Source organism: Carcharhinus amblyrhynchos, chromosome 4, assembly GCF_965287045.1.
Source record: "Carcharhinus amblyrhynchos chromosome 4, sCarAmb.v2.hapA, whole genome shotgun sequence".
Lineage (NCBI taxonomy): Eukaryota > Metazoa > Chordata > Chondrichthyes > Carcharhiniformes > Carcharhinidae > Carcharhinus > Carcharhinus amblyrhynchos.
Window position 1 is genome coordinate 47,967,151 of NC_137327.1, and position 25,018 is coordinate 47,992,168.

General features: G+C 39.6%; 1 protein-coding gene across 1 annotated transcript; it reads right to left on the reverse strand.

The window, feature by feature from the left end:
• Positions 1-15: 15 nt before the first annotated feature.
• On the reverse strand, positions 16-24,505 carry LOC145342422 (protein-glutamine gamma-glutamyltransferase 2-like). Its single transcript, XM_080187986.1, has 13 exons — positions 24,442-24,505; positions 23,732-23,911; positions 23,039-23,281; positions 16,928-17,046; positions 16,695-16,823; positions 14,764-14,941; positions 12,741-12,882; positions 10,796-10,899; positions 8,191-8,433; positions 6,554-6,820; positions 5,143-5,303; positions 3,095-3,231; positions 16-445 (listed from the first exon to the last, which is right to left on the reverse strand). Exons 1-13 carry the CDS (start codon positions 24,503-24,505, stop codon positions 295-297), a joined length of 2,118 nt encoding a protein of 705 aa, XP_080044112.1. The 3' UTR covers positions 16-294.
• Positions 24,506-25,018: the final 513 nt, after the last annotated feature.

Genomic DNA, 25,018 nt, shown 5'->3' on the forward strand with positions numbered 1-25,018 from the left:
TAAGACTTTAACATTTAGCATTTGTATTGGTCACTTTTATTGACATAGTTAGCTTGATATCAAAACATTGCAAGAAAATTTGATTCGTGCTTGCATTTCCTTTCTATTCTATTTCTATTCTGAAGCAACATTAATAATATAAGATACAAAGGGAAGTATTTGCTGGATTATAGGAAAAGGATGGGGGCTAGCTAAATTGCTTTTGCAGAGCTGGCATGGACTTGACAAGTCCAATGGCCTCCTGCAGATCCCTCTGTGGATTAAAATACTGAATAAAATGCTGGTGATCGTTTGCTAAGCTCGTCTGACAATAATGTTGGTGGAACCTTTAACATCACGGAGTCTGTTGCTGTCGAAATCCACCATCAGTTTTCGTAAGCCACTCTTGCTTGGTTTGAAAGACACGTTCACCACAATCTCTTGTCCAGGATGAATTGCTGCAATACTTTATTTATTAAAAGAAATAAACAGAAACAAGAGAAATGTAAAAGGGATTTCTTCTAATGTGAGGTTCTACTGGAATTAAAATCATGTAAAATGACCAAATGGACCACATTTGATCTGCAGAAACTTATATATATGTGAGTGCAGGTACTCACGCAACCCTGTGCAAGACTACCTACAGTTATCTGATTAACAATAGATCAAAACATGAGACTGGATTAAACAGTTTCCAGTGGGGGAGGGAGAACCAAAGTGCATGGTTCACTTGCTACTGCTGCTGCCATCTTACAACCATAAATTAAGTGTTAGCCAGCCAATTAACATTGGGAAGGGGACTCCACACCTAATCAGATATCTAGCATGGGACATCAGGCAAAGAGAGGGGTTAGGCCACGAACCAGAAGTCGATCACCATCACCATTCTAAGGTGCCCTCTCACATTCTGTCAGTCTAAAAACAGTGAATAAATAGAGTCTACTAACATCCAAATGCTGTTACCTGCAGCAATAGACTTCTCTGTTAGATGTGCAGCCAGTGTCCTGTTTTCAGACCTTTTCATCTACCCATATACCACCTCCTCTAATATGGCATAAATTATTCCCAACTTTTTCCCATGTGACTACTGAGAAATGAAGTGGGCAACAAAGAATTGCAGTGAATTGGGTCTTTGACAAGTTCAGAAGCTTGCCAATGCTTTTTTCAAGATGGTAGACAGGTTTCCGATATCACTGCCTACTCGTCTTCTGTATATCAGTGACTGGCGAGATGATGCTGATTGCCGACTCGTTGTCATCATGCCACAGTTTACATCATTTCCGTGGGAACAGTGGCCAGCCCCATTTGTGGCCGTAAAATCCACCTCATGCAGTTTTCATCCAAAATATATAGTGGGAAATAGTGGGAACAAAAATTCACAAGGAATGTAAATATTTTAAGTTTAAAGTCCCACTAAAAGCTTCTCTCAGAATTCCTTTTGAAAATTTGTTAGCGTGGCTAATGGAAGTAAACAACCTTGAGTGAAATTGTTTCAGCATTAGACGCATACTGATTTAAATTGGCTTTTCACATTGACAAGAATTGGCTAATCTTTAAACACCTAAAATCATGCATTATTTCAGATCTATCACAGCCCAATTAGAAGTACTGAAGCCACCAATACAGCAGTGAACGTTGCCTTTAGTCTGACTGCCTTCAAAGACAAGATGTGAGGAGAGTGGTCCAGGGAGCAATTGGATCGAAAGAGGCACAACAGTTGAATCAGAAATAAAGGTGATGAGTAAATAAACAGTATCCAAGGATGCTTTGGCCTTTCAATCTCATTTTTAGTGCAGCTAGTGTTCTCTTGCTGAAGGGCCGCAGGGGGCAGTCTGCCGAGTCTGATTAGTGTGCCCAAATCGCTGCCGGAGTGTGATAACTAGGGGATTTTCACAGTGATCGGTCTGAGTGGCTGAGGGGGTAGTGGGATAAGTGGGTCAGTAATGTTGTGGGGGCGGGGCAATGTCTGTGGGAGCCAGGGGGAGGCATTATCTGGCCCAGGAGCGATGTGGCAGGGAGTTGCATTCTATCATTTTTTTCTGCACTGCGCATTTGGAGGCGCCGATCGGAGCTGCAGAACTTCAGGCGAGTTAAGACCTGCCCACAGGCTTCTGCAGTGAGATTTGGAATTGCTGATATTTTTTCAGGCGGAGTGTGTATGGGTCGAAAAGTCAGATCTGAAACACTCAGTTTCAAATCCGCCCAGCACTTAGAATTAAAATGGTAAAATAGGGCCACTATAAAACGTCGCTGATAGCAGCAAGGGATAAATAACCTATTTAAGGGAGATGAGTTTAAAGATACATAGTACTGAGATAGGAGGAGAGCGAAAAAAACATAACTCACAACTGCCTCACCTGGATTTCACAAATGAAAGGGCAGTGTTCAAAACACTGCACCAAGGAGTCATTTTTAAAATATAAACTCGTTGATTTGACAAAACTTTGACAACTTGTCACTTTATTCAGCAATATTCAAATTTCTTGTTAATAATGTTTAAACAGAAGACAGGTGAACATGTCTGTTCACATTACTCTGTATCTCTTGTTTCCAAACAGACTGAAATTACTGATTATTTACCAGCACATACATTTCCCTTGAAATTGGTATTTTCAAAACCATTTCTACAGTGCCATCACATCACTTACAGCAGGAAATCTCACTGAACAATTGACAAAATGATAAATTAACCCTCACTGACTACCATGTGTCTTTTCACCAATCAAATTTCTTTGAACTTTCAGTTTCTAAAGCGTTGACCTACAGATGGCACTGTTAACTTGCACTATCTCCAAAATGTACACAAACTCACGAACACCAACAGTCCAGTGACACACAGGAACTCTTTAATCTGTAACATCCCAGAGATGCAGGGGGAGTGTTAATCTGTAACATCCCAGAGATGCAGGGGGAGTGTTAATATGTAACATCAGATGATTTGAATTGTTTGACTGATATGAAAAAGAATGGCCATTAAAAATATTCTTTTCCATCATTAAACGTAAGCAGTATTAGTAACAAGTTGCATGTATCTGACAATGAATGGCATCGCACAATATCCAGTAGTCATATTCTATAACATCTCTTTACTGAAATGTTCAAGTATGTTACTCACGGAGATTTAATTTGCTGTAGATCTGTAAGTCCAGTGCCTTCCACGCTGAAGATGCCTCCAGTTAAGGTGATGGGAAGAGGATTTGAGAACTTTATTCGGACAGTTAGTTCTCTATACAGGATTGGTTCACCAATCACCTAGAATGAAACATCATATAGGTAACACACTCAGGCACAACTAATGCATTGTACTTGAATATTACTTTTTGTTATCAATATCTAATTTTTACCACAAAGTTAAGGAACTTCAAAAATCAAATAGTAAATTCCTGGATTTTTTTTTACTTTGATGAATAGGTTAGATCAGAGTTCTTCGCAAAATTGAAAATAAAACATAGGATTGATATTGTTTCCCTGATCAGAAAGTAGGTTCCCATTATACACGTATCTCATCCATAAAGTCAGGACATATATTAAAAATCTTTGATAGTGATAGCAGCTGTGTTGTTGCTAAACACAGCATACAATGATCACAATATTCTAGCTGAGTATATACTGAAAAAATACATCTTAGCGTTAATTATTTCACATTTCAATCAACATTAAAGATACTTATGCTTGCTCATACTGCATTGGTGATGTGCAATTTAAACACAGAGATAGCAGTACACAGCTCATTCCCAAATATTATAAATTAATTTTCCTGCTGAAATATTTTAATGATCATGCAACTGCCCTGAAGATCCATATTTGTACTGCAACTGAACTGTGAAAATAAATCTGCCTAACATTTAGCTTACTGCACCTTGGGGCACAGTGGCACAGTGGTTAGCCTCACAGTGCCAGGGACTTAGGTTCGATTCCCACCTTGGTTCACTGTCTATGTTGAATCTGCATGTTCTCCACGTGTCTGCATGGGTTTCCTCCAGATACTCCGGTTTCCTCCCACAATCCGAAAGACGTGCTGGTTAGATGGATTGGCCATGCTAAATTTTCCCTTAGTGTGCCCAAATAGGTGCTGGAGTGTGGCAACCAGGGGACTTTCACAGTAACTTCATTGCAGTGATAATGTAAGCCTATATGTGACACTAATAAATAAGCTTTAAAACTTTATTTTCTTGAGGTGTAGCTGAGCTCTAAACTCTCCAAATAATGATGATTTTTCTACAAATTTTTCCCCTGAATTTTCAACTTTTTAAATGTTAAAGGAATAAACCGGGAACAAAATTGCATGATCAAGCAATTTTGAAACCTGCAATTCCTAAGAATATTATTTCTTCAGTATTACAAGAAAACAGCTTATAATGGAATTACAAGAATCATCATCTTACCACATCCCAAGCAGTTTATGACCACTTGTCTATTATTAATAAATCTCCCAGAATTTGTTAACCCTATCATGTATTGGGAAATATTTATGACAAATGATTCAACAAAATTCACAAGATACTAATTTAGCCAGAAGGGGGGAGGGTGCATATGTGTTTCCTGTATGGACATCACTAGTACTTGTTTCTCTTTTGTAATTAATATTCCTGATACCTAATCTGCTACTATCATGACCTAGCAACACTTTGCCACAGTTGGAAGTCTTCTGCAACTTATTACTTTACTAATTCAAGCTCATGGGGGAAATGGATCCTTATGCTTCTTCATATTAAATGCATCATCTCTTGTGTATTTTTCTTTAGATTTGGGCTCTTTAGTCCTGGTTAAAGTAACTTAAATTTACAACAGCTTAATAATTTCAAATATGTCTGTGGAACCATTTTCTTACCATTCTTATTTTCCATCTGAACCATTCTATTTGTGCAAAGGGAAAATGTAAGTGGAAAGAAAGTGCACTGGAGTCAGGTACTCAAAGCATTGGCACTACTCTGATCAGATTCTGTGAAGCTGCTACTGTAGGTGGAAGAATAATCCACTAGTCAAAACAAAGCCTTGATTCTGTACGCAAAAGGTGGTAAGAGGAGAATGCTGTCAATGAGTCAAGGGGGAAAATGTGTCCTCTGCTCATTTAAACATCATTAATCAAAGTTCACCTCTCAATTCCTCCCATGACAATATAAATCTGCTTTTCCTATTAACACTGAGGGGTCTCGTGTTTACCTTCACAGTGAGCTGAGGCACGCTCAGAGCAATGTCACGTTCCTTAAGACTCATTTCAGATGTGCCTTTAGATCTAAGCGTGGCCGTCAGTCGAATTAAATTATGCTCGGAAAGATGTTCACCGTAGTCTTTGTACTTCAGTCTCATGACTTCTTTCTGAACTAATAAAAGCAAAAACAAATATCCACAGTTTTGATGGCACATCATGTTATGAGCTCTCAGGGCTGAGACAGATGGTCCAGAATTGAGGCAGCTTTGAAACTAGGTGATAGAGTGCACCAAAACAGGCTAGATACAGCTACCGCTTTCTTCTCCAATGTAAAGAACTGTCTGGCTTCCTCGCAGTAGCACTCATAGAACCGTTATCATGTGATACAAGTGTTCGCACTTGCATCCTACTATTCTATGACACAATTTATTGTGATACTGGCAGAATTAGACTTCTTTCCACCTGCTGGTTTATCAAGAGCCAATGATAATGCATAATGATCATATCTGTCACTTTACTGAGCAACTTAGGCGAGTTGGAGCACAGAAAGAAAGCCATCTATTCCAGATCTTAATTGCAGCTTAGAGAATGAAGTATGCTTTTAGTAAAAGATTTGTTTTTGCTGCATTATTTAAAAGAAAATCTAATCTGACTGTACTCAAAATGCAGTCACTAGTAGCTTCCTCAAGGTACTCTCAATTCTGAAGCTTGTTTTAACCCAACAGAAAATAGTAAACCAAGATTTGCTTAAAGTACTATATGGTTGTGTGATCTGGTTCAGAACTATATGCATGTTCAGATTCAATACTGAATCCAGGTGGGTGCTAGGTTAAATAAAGTTCACAGTTTGTTGTAAGACCACCTGAAAAGGATGTCAAGACTTTTGTTTTTCTTTAAAGTCCTTCTCCAATTTCTCCCTATTAGCTATTCTCTCCTGAAGAAAGTTTCTCATGCTGGGTCAGGGATTGTGGTGTCCCCAAGTTGCATTTTTTGGGTGTAAGGTTAGACAGTATGTTCAGTATTCAGCCATGCAACACTTTTCGGTTAATTGACAAATGTGATAAGTGAGCATCATGATAGAGCAATGAAAAGTATTCTACTCAGCAATTATGTCACAGAATGGTACAGTTCATCTCAGGCTAGTAATAGCACTTAAAGCCTTGATTCTCAGCCAGGACTAACTGCAGAACTGCCCTCTAGAATGAAGATAATGGCTATTATAGCTTATCCCTGAAAATCCTCCCTTTCTCTCTGAGGGGGTGCATCAGTCACTACTCATTACATCTCTGCACCGAATTAAGAAACTCATCACATCTTCCAACCTTACAGGGCCTCAGGCTGATGTTCTAAACCATAGCACCACCAAAGTGATGCACACATTTAGCAACAACGAACCAACATTTTGTAGAAAACTGCAATTACCTGCGGCAGGTTTTAACACAAATGTAGTCGATCTCTTGCTGAATTCCATTAAAATGAACCCATTATATGTTACAGTCATTGCAGATAGTGTTAAATGGATATCTTTGTCCATATAACCATGGTTAACAATGCTGAAATTGACATCAAAATCACTTCCAAGGATTGGCTGAGCATACTTAATGCTAATCTTTAAATCTTTCTGTTGTTTGTTGGCAGATTTGATTTTCATTCCTGCTTTGTTGTAGACTTCCCGTTCCTTTGTAGAACCTGTGAAAAGGAGGATGCTATTCATTCTATTGGGTATTGGGAAATAGAATCTGGTAGAGGGACAAGATAAAGAGTTCTATAATGGAAACAATCCCTACATAATTTAAATAAAGTGCGTTCTCAACATTGTTCAGCAAACAATGGTACATTAACCCTGTAATCCTAAAATGTGTACTTGTTAGTAATTTTGTAGTCTATTCAGAAACAATACCATGCATAATTATTAGTTTGTAATCATAATGAAATATGCAGCTCCAGCTGTTTCTTCAACTTGTTAAGCCTAGTCTTCAAGTCACCTTATCCTCATCAACTTGAGAATTCATGTGATCGGATACTACAATAATTTCCATATTATTCTGCTTCTGTCATTTTGCTTGTTCACTACTTTTTAGGTTTGTACAAGTCAGCCAATGATTCAGTGGTTACAGACCCCAGATGATTAACAGTCACAAAATCTAGGATTTAGAAAGGATTTATAAAATCCAAGAGAGATATTAAATCAGTCAAGTTCAGCCAAACATTTTGACTAGAGCACTCTCTCCTCAGTTTCCATCAAAATGAAGGTGTTGCACAAACACTTATTATAATGGGCATTGGCACCCATTTAAATAATCATCTTATTTGTTGCAACAACAGTTTACATTTATATAGCACAATTAATATAGTGAAGTACCCAAGTTGCTTAATAAGAGTATCAATAAAAATACTTTTACACCGAGCCAGCAAAGTAAATATCTCCAAGGAGGATTGTGTGAGCTTTGGTCCCTTGCCCATTATAATGTTGGGCCTTAGGTTGAAAATTGGCAAGGAAATTGGCAACCTTTTCACTGAGAAAAGATTAAAAAGCACAGCTTATGAGCTGTGTACGTTTGTTGGGGCTTCATACTGTAGCAATGAACTCACCTGTTGGAAAACTGATGGGATTGGGTGTAATTCCGGTTTTCAATCCTGTCCGATTTTATTTCTCATCATTTTCAGTGAAGTTTAATATTGGGAAGGATGTAAAATCAGCATCCCTCTAATCCCACAAGCTTCCATCTCAGCAAGTTAGCTTCAAATTAGTTCCAAATGTCTCACATATATTGTCCCACTTGAACAATAGTTCAGAGTGGAACCTCCACCACCCGAAAAAGAAGCCAGTTTCTTACTGGGGAAAGAAAAATCAATCCAGAGATAAAGTCATTGCAGAAGCCTATTTTGCTATCTCCTCGTATCAAGGTTTGGAATAACATTACCAAATCTCTGGAAACCTGTTGGCTAACATATGTGACAGTGGTGGCAGAGATGAGGGACAAAAGGATGGCAAACTTAATTAAATATTAACTTATGCAACTTCCATTTGATTATTGCAAACAGTAAGAAAAACCTACCCTCTGGGTATTTATAATCATGTGTTAAATCCTCCCACTCATCTGTGTAAGCACTTTTTGTAATGATCTGTTTTCCAACTTTGTGCTGTTTGACTCCTAGCTCTTCTTTTGATCCATCTTTATTTACCAGCCAGTAAACCACATCCGCATTGACTTCAGCAAAGATGAACACAGCGTCATATTTCACGTCCACATGACCTTCCTTTATTGCTTTGACAGGGCAAGGGCCACAGCAGTATATGCCTGTTGGGACAAGGACACTACTGTAAGATACTGGAGGAATCTCTTCTTGGGCAATATTATAGCATTCTTCCTCTTCCTCGCCCTGAAGACAATAACTGGTGATGCAGTTTGTTTTTCACGGCCTCCCTCAAGTGGTCATTCAGCACAGCAGGGCCTAGACTATGAGTTTGAAATAAGCCCAAAAAGATCCACATACAAATTCCACACGAGTGTTTTCAAGCAGGGGCTAGAACAAAGAAAATTACAGCACAGGAACAGGCCCTTTGGCCCTCCAAGCCTGCACTGACATGGTGCCCATCTGAACTAAAATCCCCTACCTTTCTGGGGACCATATCCCTCTATTCCCATCCTATTCATGTATGTAAAAGTCACTATCATATCTGCTTCCACTACCTCCCCCAGCAGCAGGTTCCAGGCACTCACCATCCTGTGTGTAAAAAGCTTGCCTCATACATCTCCCTTAAACCTTGTCCCTAGCACCTGAAACCTATGCCCCCTAGTAATTGATTCTTCCACCCTGGGAAAAAACTTCTGGGTTGCTATAGAGATGAGGAAAGGAATTCATGCTGACTTCCTCCTCATCCTGCAGTTTGGAATCTATATGGGAACGCAGCTGCAACATGAATAGAGACCAGTTCACACGTAAAGAAAGACCAATTGGGAAGATACTGGAGTGCTGCTGATGTTTATGGACCTGAACCCAGTACATATCTACAGGAGAAGGATGGAGAAAACAGACATAAAAATTCTAAACTATGAACATTAATACTTTAAATCTAAAACATTCCATATGATTTTAAGTAGTTGAATCACAGCTGTAGCTATAAAAAAATACTTTAAATTACAGAAAAAGAGCAGTTAACTTTGATGTACAGCTAGCATTAACACAGGGCTAATGACCCAACTGATAGCTTCTCTGCCAGAATTTCTATGATTCTGCAATCCAAATTGTGATCTCTCCATCTGGAACAAGAACAGCAGGCCCATTGCAACACCACCACTCCTGTAAGCTCTCCTCAGAGTCATACACCACCCTGACTTGGAAACATCATTGTTCCTACGCTGTTGGTGAGTCAAAATCCTGGAACTCCCTCCCTAATGCCACCTGGACTGCAGCAGTTCATCATCACCTTCCCGAGGACAAATAAGGGGTGCAGAAAACTGGAAATGTGCATAAACTTTTAAAACTCATCAAACTGCAATATAGAGTGTGGCACAGATTCACCAGATTGATACCCAAGTTAAAAAGATTAAAAGGCACGTGGCAAGCACTGCTGCCTCATAGCACCAGGTGCAAACTCAGAGGGTGAACTAGACTCCTTCTGCACTGTGGGGTTCCTATGGATTCTATGAGGACAGGTAGTATAGGCGAGCCATGTGTCCCTTTGAGTACAAAATATTAAGGAGTGATTTTGTTGAAGAGCTCAAGATGATTACAAGATTTGAAAAGGTAGATAGAGAAAATGTATTTCGTCAGGTGGGGAAGTCCAGAACCAAGGAGTCATAACTTTACAATTAGAGCTAGGCCATAAATAACTGATGTCAAGAAACACTTGTTCATACTACAATTAGTGGAAATCTGGAACTCTGCCCCAAAAAAAACTGTTGAGGCTAAGAGTCAATTGAAAATTTAAAAATTGGGATTGCTATATCGTTGTTGGAAATAACATTAAGGGTTATGGAACTAAGGTGGCAGAGCAATGAACTTAAAATATGGCCATCCATGATCTGACAGAATGATGGAACATCTCAAGAGACTGAATGACCTGTTCCTGTTTCTAATTAAAATTCTTGAGGGTTAGGCTGACGATGCAGAATGAACCCTTTTTTTTAAAATTAATTCTTTCATGGGATGTGGCTGTTGCTGGCAAGGCCAGCAATTGTTAAACTGAGTGATGTGCTAGGCCATTTCAGAGGGCAGTTGAGAGACAACCATATTGCTGTGAGTCTGGAGTCACATGTGGACCAGACTAGATAAGGCTGGCAGAATTAGTGAACCAGATGGTTTTGTTCACAGTTGATGACAGTTTCCTGGTCATCATCACTGAGATTAGGTTTCAATTCCAGATTTTCTTTATTAATTGCATTAATTTTATTAACCTATTTGCCTAGAGCATTCGCCTAGGTCCAGTGACATTATCACAACAACACCATCTCCCCCACTAAGAATCAAAGTGATTTTATTTGAATCTCACGGTCAGGGCCAAAGCAAATATCAGGGCTCTCAGTCTACCCTGGTGAAGCATCATCTTTTTCTGATCCTTCTCACAGCCAGGTATTAATTGGTGTGGGGTCAATCTGGACACCTATATATATTAATTAAACCGAATATATGAAAAGGCCAATTTAATTCTAGTATTACCATCACTCCGCTCTTGTGGAGTGGGATCTAAAACTTGCCATCCATCATAACCAGGAGGAAGGTCAGGACGGGTCATCCATGCTTCCAGCCAGCTGTGGTAGTTCCTGTGTGCAACAATGTAGTAATATAAATAGTTAGAATGAAAGTCCTCAATCTGGTTCATCAGACACACAGCAATGAATATGGAGAAGTCCTGACAATCATGAGCTGTCAAAATATCAACACATGACCAGACATCAAACAATAAGTTATGTTGATTTAGGTTTCTGTGTTTTCACAATTTTTCACAACTTTTCACAACATACATTAAGGATTTGGAGGCGGGAACTGAAGGCACTGTTGCTAAGCTTGCAGATCATACAAAGATATGTGAAGGGACAGATAGTACTGACGAAGTAGGAGGGCTGCAGAAGGACTTGAACAGGTTAGGAGAGTGGGCAACCAAGTGGCAGATGGAATACAATGTGGAGAAGTGTGATGTTATGCACTTTGAAAGGAAGAATGGAGGCATAGGCTATTTTCTAAATGGGAAAATGCTTAGGAAATCAGAAACACAAAGGGACTTGGGAGTCATTGTTCAAGATTCTCTTAAGGTTAACGTGCAGGCTCAGTCAGCAGTTAAGAAGAAAAATACAATGTTAGCATTCATGTCGAGAGGGCTAGAATACAAGAACAGGGATGTACTTCTGAGGCTGTATAAGGCTCTGGTCAGACCTCATTTGGAGTATTGTGAGCAGTTTTGGTTCCCATACCCAAGGGAGGATGTGCTGGCCTTGGAAAGGGTCCAGAGTACGTTCACAAGAATGATCCCTGGAATGAAGAGCTTGTTGTATGAGGAATGGTTGAGGACTCTGGGTCTGTACTCGTTGGAGTTTAGAAGGATGAAGGGGAATTTTGTTGAAACTTACAGGATACTGTGTGGCCTGGATAGAGTGGGCATGGAGAAGATGTTTCCAACAGTCGGAAAAAGTAGAACCACAAGACACAACCTCAGGTTAAAAGGACAAATCTTTAAAACAGAGATGAGGAGAAATTTCCTCAGCCAGAAAGTGGTGAATCTGTGGGACTTTTTGCCGCAGAAGGCTGTGGAGGCCAGGTCATTGAGTGTCTTTAAAACAGAGATAGGTAGTTTCTTGATTAATAAGGAGATTGGGGTTATAGGGAAAAGCAGGAGAAAAATATCAGCCATGATTGAATGGCAGAGCAGATGCGATGGGCCAAGTGGCCTAATTCTGCTCCTATGTTTTATGATCTTATGGTATTGCAGATTTGATTTGGATCAATATACCTTAATTAGATCTAAAGTATGTTTGTTTTAAAGGCAGGTGCAACCATGTATTATTCCAACAGAGACATTAAATCTCCAACATCAAAGCCGAGAAGTCTCCATGATGAAGATTAAATGTCTCACCAATGTGAAGGTGATGGTGGTGAATTTCCCCTATGCCAAGCTGATGGTGGGGTGGGAGTCTGTCAAACAAGGTAGGAGAGACAGGAGTCACTCTTTTGCCAAGGCCAGAGGGAGCCACTCCAATATGAAGACAGAGACATGGGTGGCTAATGGTGGTAGTGTTGAGGATAGTTTCTCAAATGCTGAAATCAAAAAGTGTCTCTCTCTCTCTATCTGTTTCCAAAGCTAGAGAGTGCTTCAGTCATTATTTTCATCTGGGGCTAAGTCAGTTAAGCCTTGTCTACTGAGATGTCATCAACTACTCTTTTAAGAACATGGAGGAGACCACAGACTAGAAATAGTGATTGAACAAGGGAAAGAATAGGAAAAGCGGGATTGGGATAAAGTCAATATTTTTCTGAAGCAAAAATCCCACACCATGTAATATTATAGACATTTGCACTAAATTGATGTTCTTTCAGAACTGTCACACATTCGTGAGTATATGTAGTGTCCATGAACAAATACTGGAAGGGAACAATTCCTAGCACCTACCACACCATATCCTTCTTCTTTGAAGGCAAGCGGGAGTAATCTTCACTACTATAATACTGATCCACTTTGAGATTACCATCTGTGTCATGAGCAGAGGCATAGTTTGTAACACAACGAGTTGGGATCCCCAAGCACCTCAGAACTGGAAAAGAAAGTGCAAGTACAGTGATGAATGAATCCATTTCAAATTAGCAATTCAAGGCGCTGCCAAGCTTGTGAATGCCTATCAGTCTTCCCCTATTACTCATTCAGTAAAGCCATTGCCAATGAGCAACTCAGCCAAAAAGTCCAGGGAGGCCCAATGTTTATTTTCTGGACTGAGCATTGATTGATGATCTCAGCTGGGGATGATACACATTGGTCTAAAGAACCTTGTGATAAGGAAAAGAGAAAGATAAACCAGGGTTCCCACTCCTGATCACTATCCTTTGAATTCCCTCAGGAGATGATCTATATGTGGCTACTATGTGGGAATGGATTAACTCTTTACCTTGACCTTGTTATATTGATAGCAATAATAATAAAAACCAGTGTAATCAGAGGACAGTAAATTTTACGCAAAAAAATCCTAGACTAGGTGGAACATTTTCATGTCTGAGCAGATCCAAACAATTGCTTGTCACTTGCCACACTTGCTGGTGTAGAAATTTGCCTTGGGGCAGCTGGTATTCCATGGACTGTCTGTTATACACCCTGTACAATATACAGTTTTGTTGTTTCTGACAGAATGGAATATCACACCAGGCAGATTCCATGTGGCCAATGCTATTGTGCCTGCTTTACACTATCACCCAAGATGGATTTCTACTCCATGGTGTGCATTAATGAGGTGAACAATACCAACTATGATAGCGTAATATAGTAATGGGGCAGCCTTTTATCTGGTAAGATGATGGTTTGGGGCCATTGTGGTCAATTCTATATTAAACATCACTTGGTGTGGTCTGAGACCACACTATGGCATGGCCGTCTTTGCTGCTTTATTTGCAGAAGTCAGTGGACTGAAATGTGTGATTGACTGGCCTGTTTTCTCGGTTATGTATAGTGGTTATGTTACTGGACCAGTAATCCAGGAGGTCAATCTAATAATATGAAATCACGATTCAAATCCTATAACGACAAGTGGAAAATTTTACATTCAGTTAATTCAACAAATCGGCATGAAACGACATATCATTGTAAAAGCCAACTGGTTCACTAACGTCCTTTATGGAAGGAATTCTAACATTCCTATTCTTTTTGGCCTATATATAATTCCTATCTAATTCCAGACACAATGAAATGTGATAGATTCCTAATTGCCTACTGAAAGGGCTGAGAAAGCTATCCAGCTGGGTAATTAAGGGTAGAAATAAATGCTGGTTTAAGTTTAAGTATATTTGTTAGTGTCACAAGTAATTTTCATTGCAATGAAGTTACAATAAAAACCCTTGAGTCACCATACTCTCCCTCAGTGTACCTGTTTGGGTACACTGAAGGAGAATTTAGCAGGGCCAATTCTCCTAACCACCACTGGGGACAGTGGGAGAAAATCAGAGCACCCAGAAGAAACTCACGCAGACCTGGGGAGAACGTGCAGACTCCACACAGACAGTGACCCAGGGAATTGAACCTGGGTCCTGGCACTGTGAGCTGCCATGCTAACCACTGTGCCACCATGCCACCCCGCATGTCCTGAGAATAAAATAAACCACAAAATAGTCAGTATCACCACAAATCTATGCAATGCGTCATTCGATTTAAATGCTCGTGTCAGGATATTAGCAACTAATGGGAAGGACAGAAAAACCTTGGCGCACAGCTATTCAGATTCTGTCTATGTAATACATTCCAGAGACCGTATTAGTTCTTACTTGTGAAGTTCCTTGAGGAGGAAGAGAAGTAATTAAAATATTCTCTGGTTCTTTGAAGTGAACAAACACCCCCAACAGCAAAAAAAAGCTTGCAATTATAAAACATCTTTAACTTAGAACAATATCCAAGGATGCTTCACAGAAGTGTGAAGGACCTAGTAGGACCTTACCTGTGCATGCTACAGCAGCAAAGACCCAGCACTGCCCGTACCGTACTTTCTTAGCCCCAGAACTGCTCCACAGGCGTAAAATTGGGAGACTCCCGGTCCATCTGGTGGGGGCGATCCCATCGGTGTAATTACCATCCCACCTTCCCAAAAGCACACCTTTGTCATCATTTGAATTCACCTTTGAAGAGGAGTAGGGAAAATAAAACCTCTAGTCTTCTCTTCAATAATAAATGAATAAGTAGTTACAAGTTATACACATTTTCTGTCAAAGAAAAAATCTCTTGATGAAGGCAGAGCTTTACTTAAGCAAATTTAATATACAAATAATTTTGACGAACAGGTATTGTGCAAGGAAAGGTGAACTTGCCTGGCTTATTGTACACTGTGCCAGTGTTGGGTAGTATTTAAGGTCAGTTTCTCTTGGCTTCAATCAGCCTCAGACTGTGTACAGAGTGCAATACATGCCAAACTTCAAAAAGGACTCTCTATGCTTAAAGGCTTGGCTTCTCACTTTTGGACAAATTTACATGATGGTTAATATTTGGGAACAGGGTATACATTGTAGCATTGATTCAAAGAACCCTTACCTTATTTATAATTGATCTCGCACATAGTTGAATGGATGCCAGGCTCATGATTGAAACAAGGGACAAATTTTTCTCTGTGTGTTATTTGCAATGAATTGTTTCCTCTGTATGTTATAGTTTTAATCTTATAATCAAGGGTAAAGCAAATGCTCAGAGGAAAACCATCATGGATAACGGTCATAAGAATGCAGTAAACACTGTGCTTTCATCAGTTTCATGAACAAGAATCACTTGTTTAACATGGTCCTGTATTATTGAGTGGTAATTCTCCAATACAGAGCTTCGTCTCTTAGCTGTGTCATTGGGAAGTGGTGAAAAGGCACTTCACAATGGGGATAAGAGGAAATGATGTGGGTATGCTGGCGTTGGACTGGCGTAAACACAGTAAAAAGTCTGACAACACCAGGTTTTAGTCCAACCGATTTATTTGATAATAGACTCACAAGCTTTCTAATCAGTAATCTCTAAACTGTCTGCGCTTTATATGCTCTGTCTGAGGCCAGAACTCTCCATTCACCCGACGAAGGGGCTAACCCCGAAAGCTTGTGAGTCTATTATCAAATAAATCGGTTGGACTAAAACCTGGTGTTGTCAGACTTTTTACGATAAGAGGAAAACCAGACAGATTTGACAACTGGTCACCATGTGCAGATCATTGCAGTTTGGTATTGGCAAAGGCTTTTTTGATCAAGTCAGCTGCTGGAAATGATGTGTATCACTGTGGCCTGGGGCTTGATCAAGGAAAAGAAAACACAAAAAAGTGAGGGTGCGGGTAAAGGGGAAGGGGATATCAGATACAATTGTTTTTGCAGTCAGCTTAAAATCAAGACTATACTTGAAATAGATTGAAGTAAGGTTGCATTGTAAACAGAGGCCAAAACAACAGACTTCATCTAGATAGATTTGCAAGTAAGTAACTTGATAATAAAAAAAGAAAATGCTGGATAATCTCAGCAGCTCTTTCAGCATCCGTGGCGAGGGAGATAGAGTGAACGTTTTGAGTCCATATGACTCTTCAGAGTCACAGAATCACAGAATACTACAGTGCAGAAGAGGCCCTTCGGCCCATCAAGTCTGCACTGACACATGAAATGCTTTGATCTGCCCATCTAATCCCACGTCAGCACTTGGTCCATAGCCTTGAATGTTATGGCGTGCCAAGTCTTACGGACTTGAAACGTTATATCTGTTTCGATGCTGCCAAATTTTCTGAGTTTACCCAACATTTTCTGCTTTTATTTCAGATTTCCAGCCTCCGCAGCATTTTGCTTTCACTGGGTAATAATGTCCCATTTAGGCAAAATGCACATTTACAGGAAGAACCTCAGATATTTCTGAACTCACCATAGCAGTCACTGTTCTGCTGATATATACAGGATCACTTCTTTTTGGAGCATCAGCCAATGGATTTTTAAGAGCAGAAAGGCTGTTGTCCAAAATTTGAAAGCAAATATCGATGACATCTTTTTCAAGCTGTAAAAAAAAAATTCACAAAAACAGCACAAAGTCTTGGAACTACTTACTAAAATTGGAAAAACAATGATGGGTAGATTGTGAAAACTTAAAGGATATATTACTTGTCCAAAATTCCATGGTAACGTGTAGATGTTAGTATACGAGCCATGGTAGAGCAGTCCGTTCTCATTCAGGATGTACTCCTGCAGCAGGTCCTCATCAGGCAGGTACACAGCATCCTCTAAGGGGATAGACAACTTAAATTCCAAACAATGCTTGATTCCTTCTTGTAACTTCACATCATTGTGCACAAACAAATGTTAAAAGTATGCTCAGAACCCAGCTCGCCAGTGGCTCACTGGGTTAGTACACCATCCAGTATTCAACCAGATTTAATCTCATCTCCTGGTTACCATACGCAGTGCTATAATTGAATAAAGCATTTCTGGGATGGAAGAAGGAAACATGGTAAGGTGGGTGTGATGAAGAAAGGTCACTGACCCAAAATATTAACTTTTTCCTCACTCTACATATGCTGTCAAACATGCTAAGTATTTACAATATTTTCTGTTTTTATTATAGATTTCCAGAATTTGTAGCTTTTATAATCAGCTGGGTTCCTCTTCCTATTATTACCCAGTGGCTTTAACTGAAATGTGTGCTTGTCAGCAAATGGAATTCAATATGGAAGTGTGAGGTGATACACTTGTGAAAGGCTAACAAGGCAAAGCATTACACTATGAATGGCAAGATCCTGAAAAGCGTTCAAAAATCAGAAGGACCTTAGAGCACATATCAATAGACTTCCGAAGGTGGCAGGACCAGTAGATATGGAATACATGCCTTTATTAAGCAAGGCATACAATACAAGATCAAGAAGGTCATGCTGGAGCTGTATAAAATACTGATTAAGCCACAACTGGAGTACTGTGTGCATTCTGGTCACCAGATTATAGGAAGGCTGTGATTGCACTGGAGAGGATGCAGAGGAGACTTACCAGAATGCTGCCCAGGCTAGAGGGCCTGAGCTGCGAAGAAAGATTGGATACGCTGGGGCTGTGTTCCTTGAAGCAGTGAAGGTTGAGAGGGGACGTGATATAAGTGTACAATTATGAGGGGCATAGATAGGGTGAATAGGAAGACACTTTTCCATTAGTCGGGGGGTGGGGGGGCGGGTGTCAATAACTGGGACATAGATTTAAGGTAAGCGGTTGAAGGCTAAGAGAGGTGATGGGGAGAAACCTTTTCACTCAGAGTGGTGAGAGCCTGGATCTCACTGCCTGAAAGATGCTCAAGTCAGAAACCCTCAGAATCACAATAACATTTAAAGAAGTATTTAGATATACATTTGCACTATCGTAAACTCCAAGGCTATAGGCCAAGGGCTGGAAAATGGGATTAGTGTCATCAGTGTGGACATGATAGGCTGAATGGCCTTTTTCTGTGCTGCAATCATTTACAAATCTATGACCCAATATTTCAAGCTCCACTTGATGTTTTGAAATGTCTCCTTTCTCTTACTTTACCCTGCTTCTACAAACCCTTCCCAACATTCACAACTCCAGTTGTGGCTTTATAAACCTAATGCGCTTCACATTTCCTCCCTCCTTCCTGTATCTGTGTGCGTTTCCTCCAGGTGCTCCGATTTCCTCCGAGAGTCCAAAAGACTTGCTGGTTAGGTGCACTGGCCATGCTAAATTCTCCCGAAATTCTCCAGCCATACGCGCTGGAGGGTGCCGACTAGGGAATTTTCACAGTAAATCCATTGCAGTATTAATGTAAGCCTACTTATGAAACTAATAAACTTAAAGAAAACACTGGTGACAAAGACTTCAGGCATCTCACTTCACACACTCAAATTTCCTTCCTAAAACTCCTGCCCAGGTTGGCTAGAGATCTCTCCACATGCAAAAACCCCCTGAAAGCACGCCTCTTCTGTCATGCTTTTAACCACTTCCGCTAATTATTCTTATACCCCAGCTCAGGCTCATCTTCTTCTTTGTCTATTATCTTGGAGCATTTTATTACATTAGAGATGTACAAATGTAACATGCTGTGTTGTCACAGTCCCATAGAATATGCTAGCTTTCCCCATTTTTAAGCTCAAGAAATGCAGATGTTTTGAAATAAACAAACTCTCCTCAGCCTAGTGTATCACTGTACTCAGTATTTGTATATTTACAATCAACACATTTGTTAAACATGAAACAATCATCAAATTCTTTTCCCAATTCAGCAAAAATGCACTCATTTATAGCACTGATGATGTTAAGGCTTTGCTATGTTCCAAATCGCAGAGTTGCTCAAATTAACTGGATCTGAATGCCTGAATGATTTGCTATTTACTCCAATAATGATAACGATTTACCACCGAGTTAAACACATGATCAGGAAATGCAACGTGGCATTAATGCCATTAAACCAACAGCAACTTGATGCCAAGATTCATTGCCAGTCTGGCACTACAATGAGAATACAAATTCCAATAGTTGGAAATTAAGCTCCTCAAGTCACAGGAGGACTGCAAGACATTTGTCGTGCACAAATCCTTGAGCATTCCCCTGTTTCTTGTTGGGTATATCCTTCATATACAAATAGCAAACTGAAAATTAAGTTATTTTTTCATATATGAAATGAAATGTTTGGAACAATTCATTTTCATGGAGAACTGCATTATATGAAAGAGTTTGCTGTGCAGATTTGATTGTGGGTACTTTTAGAGTCTAGTACATTTCTGTAGACAGTTATGCTCTGTTTAATAACCTAGATGTAATTTCTAGGGTCACTTAAAAGCACACGGTAAAGACTATGCTTTCATTTTCTGAAGATATGCACATAGATAGCAAATAACTGAATTGCATAACTCTTTTCTCAGTAATTTCATCAATGAAGTAAATAAACTCCAATAATCTTATGCAGTTCTCATGAAGCTAAATGGACCAGTGAAAATTACACAGTGGTCACTCCCATTAGATAAGTAACAAGCTTCCTACATTTTTCTCTATTTTCAAGATCTTATTCATCAGGAAGGACTCAAAGAGTTGGAACTCAGCACTTTAAAGAAGCATAGATATAGGAAAATAAGATATGTTTGTGTAGATTTTTTAAACTAAATAGATTAGCCATGATGTGAAGATGTTGCCTACTGAGGTAGGGACACTAAAAAGTCTCACAAGTCCAATAAGTTTTTATTTGTAAAGTTTATTTATTAATCGCAAGTAGTCTTACATTAATACTGCAATGAAATTACTGTGAAAATCCCCTAGTCGCGACACTCTAATGTTCAGGTACATTGAGGGAGAATTTGGCATGGCCAATTGATCTAACCTGCACATCTTTGGACTGTGGGAGGAAACTGGAGCACCCAGAGGAAACCCATACAGACATGAAGAGAATGTGCAAACATTCCACATACAGAGTGACCCAAACTGGGAACTGAACCCAGGTCCCTAGTGCTGTGAGGCAGCAGTGCTAACCATTGTGCCTGGTATCATGTGCTTGTGGAATGTTGATCACTTACCAGTAGGATTCATCTGATGAAGGAGCAGTGCTCTGACAGCTCGTGATACCAAATTAACTTGTTGGACTTTAACCTAGTGTTGTGAGACTTCCTACTGTAAATAGATTAGGAAGGACCAATCTTAAGTTATGCACAGCCAGAACTAAGTTAGAAGATGTGGTTCTTTTCACAGAGACCTGCAGACCAGGCGGAAGGACTAAAAGGTCTTTTACTGTCCATGATTATTCCTATATTCGTGTATCTTATGTGTTTATTAAGGGAATCAGTAGACCACAACTGAGTTTTGTGCTTTTTGGGAGAAGGAGAATGCTGGTTGCACAATAAGAACATATTCTAAATGTCGAGTATGTGTTACGCCTTCAGACAGTTTCAGTCTTATTTAATCCTTACTAGTCAATCTCTAGTATTCATGGCTTGTCACACCAAATGTAACCTCAAGAGAATTGGGGTTAGAGGCTGGTGATAATTGCAGCAGGATTAGCAGACAGCCAGCACCCATTTTCAAGTTCCAATTGTCCTTATTATATTTTCTTATAAATCCCCATGCCCACATTTATAATGGAAACCACCCATGTGAATTGGTGTTATAAGTACAATCTCCCATCAATGGCCAGAGTACACTTACAAAGGTAGGGTACTAAAGACTGTAATTACTCTGTGATGGGATATCATAGTTCCCATTATAAAAGTGGAAGTATGACTTAATTTTGGATGAAGTTGACAGAATGTTTACACAGATATAAGATCTTTATAAATAATAAAACATATTACAATCTCTCCTGGCATTGCAGATGAAGAGGAAACAGGAGTCAAATTTGAGGCATGATTGTGCATAAGATCCAAAGAGGCATTGAGAGTACAGTCCAGGGAATTTAATATTCAGATGAAGCAAAGTTTAAAAGCTGAGGCAACATCATAAATATCAGAACCGAAACCCCAAGGGACAGACCCTACAGCAAAAAATGTTTTGGATAGATTTCTAATAGGACACAGGTACAGTGATATCACTTTTTCTACAAATTATTTCCAGTTTTATATTTTCCTTATCTTATATTGAATTGTATTTTTCAGGTTTCTGTGTTTGCATGATCAAGAAACAATATAGTCAAAAGAATTTTGGAAAAAAGTCATTTGGAATGATTTGATCGGACACTTGCAAAGCACTTGCTGGTTAATGAATAGTATGTTTGAAAATTGATCAAGGATCTAATTGCTTGATTTTCTGGTAACTCATTCCACATTAGGACTTTGTACTATTTTGATTTGATTTAGTCACTCATGGGTAATTGATAATATGGCAGTTAAGTGGTTCTTCAAGTCATTCACCATTTTGCTGTACAGCTATGTAAGTGTCACTCCATGAACACAAGTTAGACAAAGGCTTTTAATTATATAGATACTTTATTTTTTTCTCTCATTTGGAATCTGCATGCTTTATTGCTGCTGTGAGGTTTTTGTCATGTGCGCTCCTAAAAATTTCCTTGATTGTGGCACTAAACCTCAGCTACATGGCACATCAGTATGTGTCAGTGGGTAGCAGCAATTACACCTCCTCTGAGTCACATTTTTTGGTTAATATCCTAGTTAGGACTTAAGTACATAATCTACACTAACAGTTCATTGTCGGAGGTGCAGTCTTTCAAAGGCACTGGCAACAATCAACATCAAATGGACTAAATGCTCATTGATCCTTGTGGACAAATTTGCTTCCATGATAACTTATAAAACAGTGACTCTACTTAGAAATACGACTGGCGGTGAAATGCTTTGGACCAACAAGAATGTGAAAAATGCAATAAGAATCTGTTTTGTACATTTTACCTTCTTTATAGGAAAAAGGTGTTATTCAGTTATATTCTGTTTTTGCTGGATTCATATCTCCCAAGGGCTACATTTACAGCATGCCATATGCTTCACAGGAATTTCACTATGGACTCCTCCCATTTCAAATTGCCCCAATATTTTCAAATCATTTCCACCAGCCAGTTTTTCTTTTGCTTCTAAAGCTTTGCCATTAAATCTTTGCTCATTTGAAGAGAATCTCAGTCAAAAAATATGGAAGTCCTATTTTGCACAGCTTAATATAAATGCACTGGACATTTTGGTCACACACTACTCACTGGAACTTTAAGATACATGAATTAGATAGTTATGCATATTTGCTTATTATCAACTAATAGAACAGTGAACCTTGCCATACAACTATTAATATTAATTAATGCAAGCCTTAAGTAAATAAAAGTAACATTTACATTTTGATAATTACCCTGACTAGACACTAACAAGCTACTAGACTAAATTAGAACAAATTTCAAGCCAGAGGTTTTCAAAGAATTTTTGAGCTGCAGAATATCTGAGATTATCTGATTTCTGTTCATCTGGTAAAAACAATACTCTAAGGTCTACGTGTAAGCACAATATTTGGCAAATTCTGTACTACTGCTTTCCTTTGGATAGTTAATACCCTAAATTAAGTCATTTTTTTGGGAGTGGGTGGCTGTGTGGAGGGGTCCCTCGGAATGTGTTAATACCAGAAGGTAGTTTCCCCCAGAAATATTTTTTGGGCTGCCCCCACACACAAAAAAGGAAAAGTACGTTTATACATACAACACAGCAGTATACCTTGGAGATCAGTATCACTTGTTTTTCAAAAGTACCGATTTAAAAGATGTGCACGCATACAGCTTAAAAGAAGTCGAGGCGGGCAGTTTACCTGGACACCAGGGATTGAAGAGAAGGCGAAAATCTCCTGCAGTGATCTGTTGGATAGATTCACCTCCGCTCGGGTAGAGAGTCAGATAGATTTGATAGTGGCCGGTGCAGGCATTGGGTGGACTATGCACGGTCAGGTGAATATATCCCGGAGTGGACTGTAGACGGAATGTCCATTGATCCCATTTCCTCCGAGAGTTCAGCACTTTAATTCGAGTCCCGTCGGCTTCTGATGGTGCGGGACCTGTACAGATGGTCACACATAACCCGAGTAAACTTGCAATTAATTGCCTTACTCGGCAATTAAAATATTACACTGAAAATTAGTCATATCGATATTTACTAAGTTCGATCAAAATTGAGATTCGAAATTAAATTGGATTCAATGATTCGATTTGTATACCTTATACATGTTTTTTTCATGCTGTAATAATTTCATTTTCCAGATGTTAAATATACCCAGCCTCCAGTTTTCACTGTTTATCAGAATGGTAAGTCTGTCTTTGATCCAAGTGAGTGCAGGATGGTTTCTAAACACGAGCAGCCACATATTGAACCAACAGTAAGGTTTTCCTAACCTCACGCCCAGAACTATAAACTCTGACAAGCTAGGAAATGCATACTGTTGGCAGAGAGTTTCAAACAGCGCAAAAAACCTGAAACAGTCAGCACAAGGTGCAATCTCATCACCAACCTGTGTCCAGGAGGACTGCGAGCTGGTCTTCGCCTTCCACGAATGCTCGGTGTTTAAATTCCACATGCAAATAGAACTCTTGTCCTCTCCGCACCAGGAGCCTGTTCTGGTCAATTTCGATGGTATGGTGCTCAGTGTTGTTGGCCTTACACTGCAAGTCCACCGCCCCCAAGTACAAATCTGCAACCCGAAAGCATTCGATATTTAGATTCAACACTTCCGCCCAAACACCATTAAAGGGTCTCCTGCACAACGAATTATTGCCAACCTTTAACAAGTTGAGTTATTCGCAAATGTTTTCCTCTTACAAATAATATATTAAGCAAAATTATTGTTTTGCATTCCACTGAGTCGTATTTTAAGTCTTACCGTTTGTTGTCATATTTAAATAGATCTCCACTCCAAGATAACTTGCTGCTCTTCACCCTTCACACGGAGAGACTGCTGATCCATGTCCAGTCATCTATTAATACAGGACCTCCAGTGACAACATCATCGAAATATATGCCCGGCCTTTCCACACAAAAGGGCCTATTGAGATCATCAACTCATTGGCTAACATAGGAATGCCCCCCTGGGGTCGGGGAGGGTAGCCAGCTCCTGCTCCTTCTGGACTCCATTCAAAATCAACATTGGGAGCCAAGAAGGGTGGAACAGCACAGCACCGAGAAAGAAAAACAGCCCGTCCTGCACAAAAACAAGTCTCCTACCGTGAGGCTTACTGAGTAATTCCTGCACACTAATAGCAACACTCACTTCCGTCTGGAAGGACATGTTGTCAGATGGAGAAAGATGAACCAATCGCTCTGACAGAGCACCCAATGAATCAAGTAACACTCGCAGTGAACTGAGGGTAAATAAACCTCAGGTCCACTCTGGGCAATGGAAAACACGTTTACATTGTGGTCAACAAACACATCTACAGTTTGGATTTAAATCTCCCAAATGGGAAGGGGAATGAAAAAGACAGTTTTTCACCTTTTAAAGTTTTCAGGGCAAGGGGAGAATAGGTCGACCACATGACTATTTACATTGAAACTGCTTCACTGTAAGGCTGAAGCTCACATATATGTGAGCATCGTTGCTATAGGCAGTCTGAGAAATATGAGTGAGAGCACGGGAAAGAATGAGTAGCGATAGATCTGGAATTGTTACCCCGCTGTAGCTTAAATACTATTTCAAAATGGTCGTTACAAATGGTGCAATGTCTAACGTTTCTCTGACTGTATTGAAGTATCTCAAAGGGCAACATGACCTATGTAGAAAACCGAATATTATTGCAGTGAC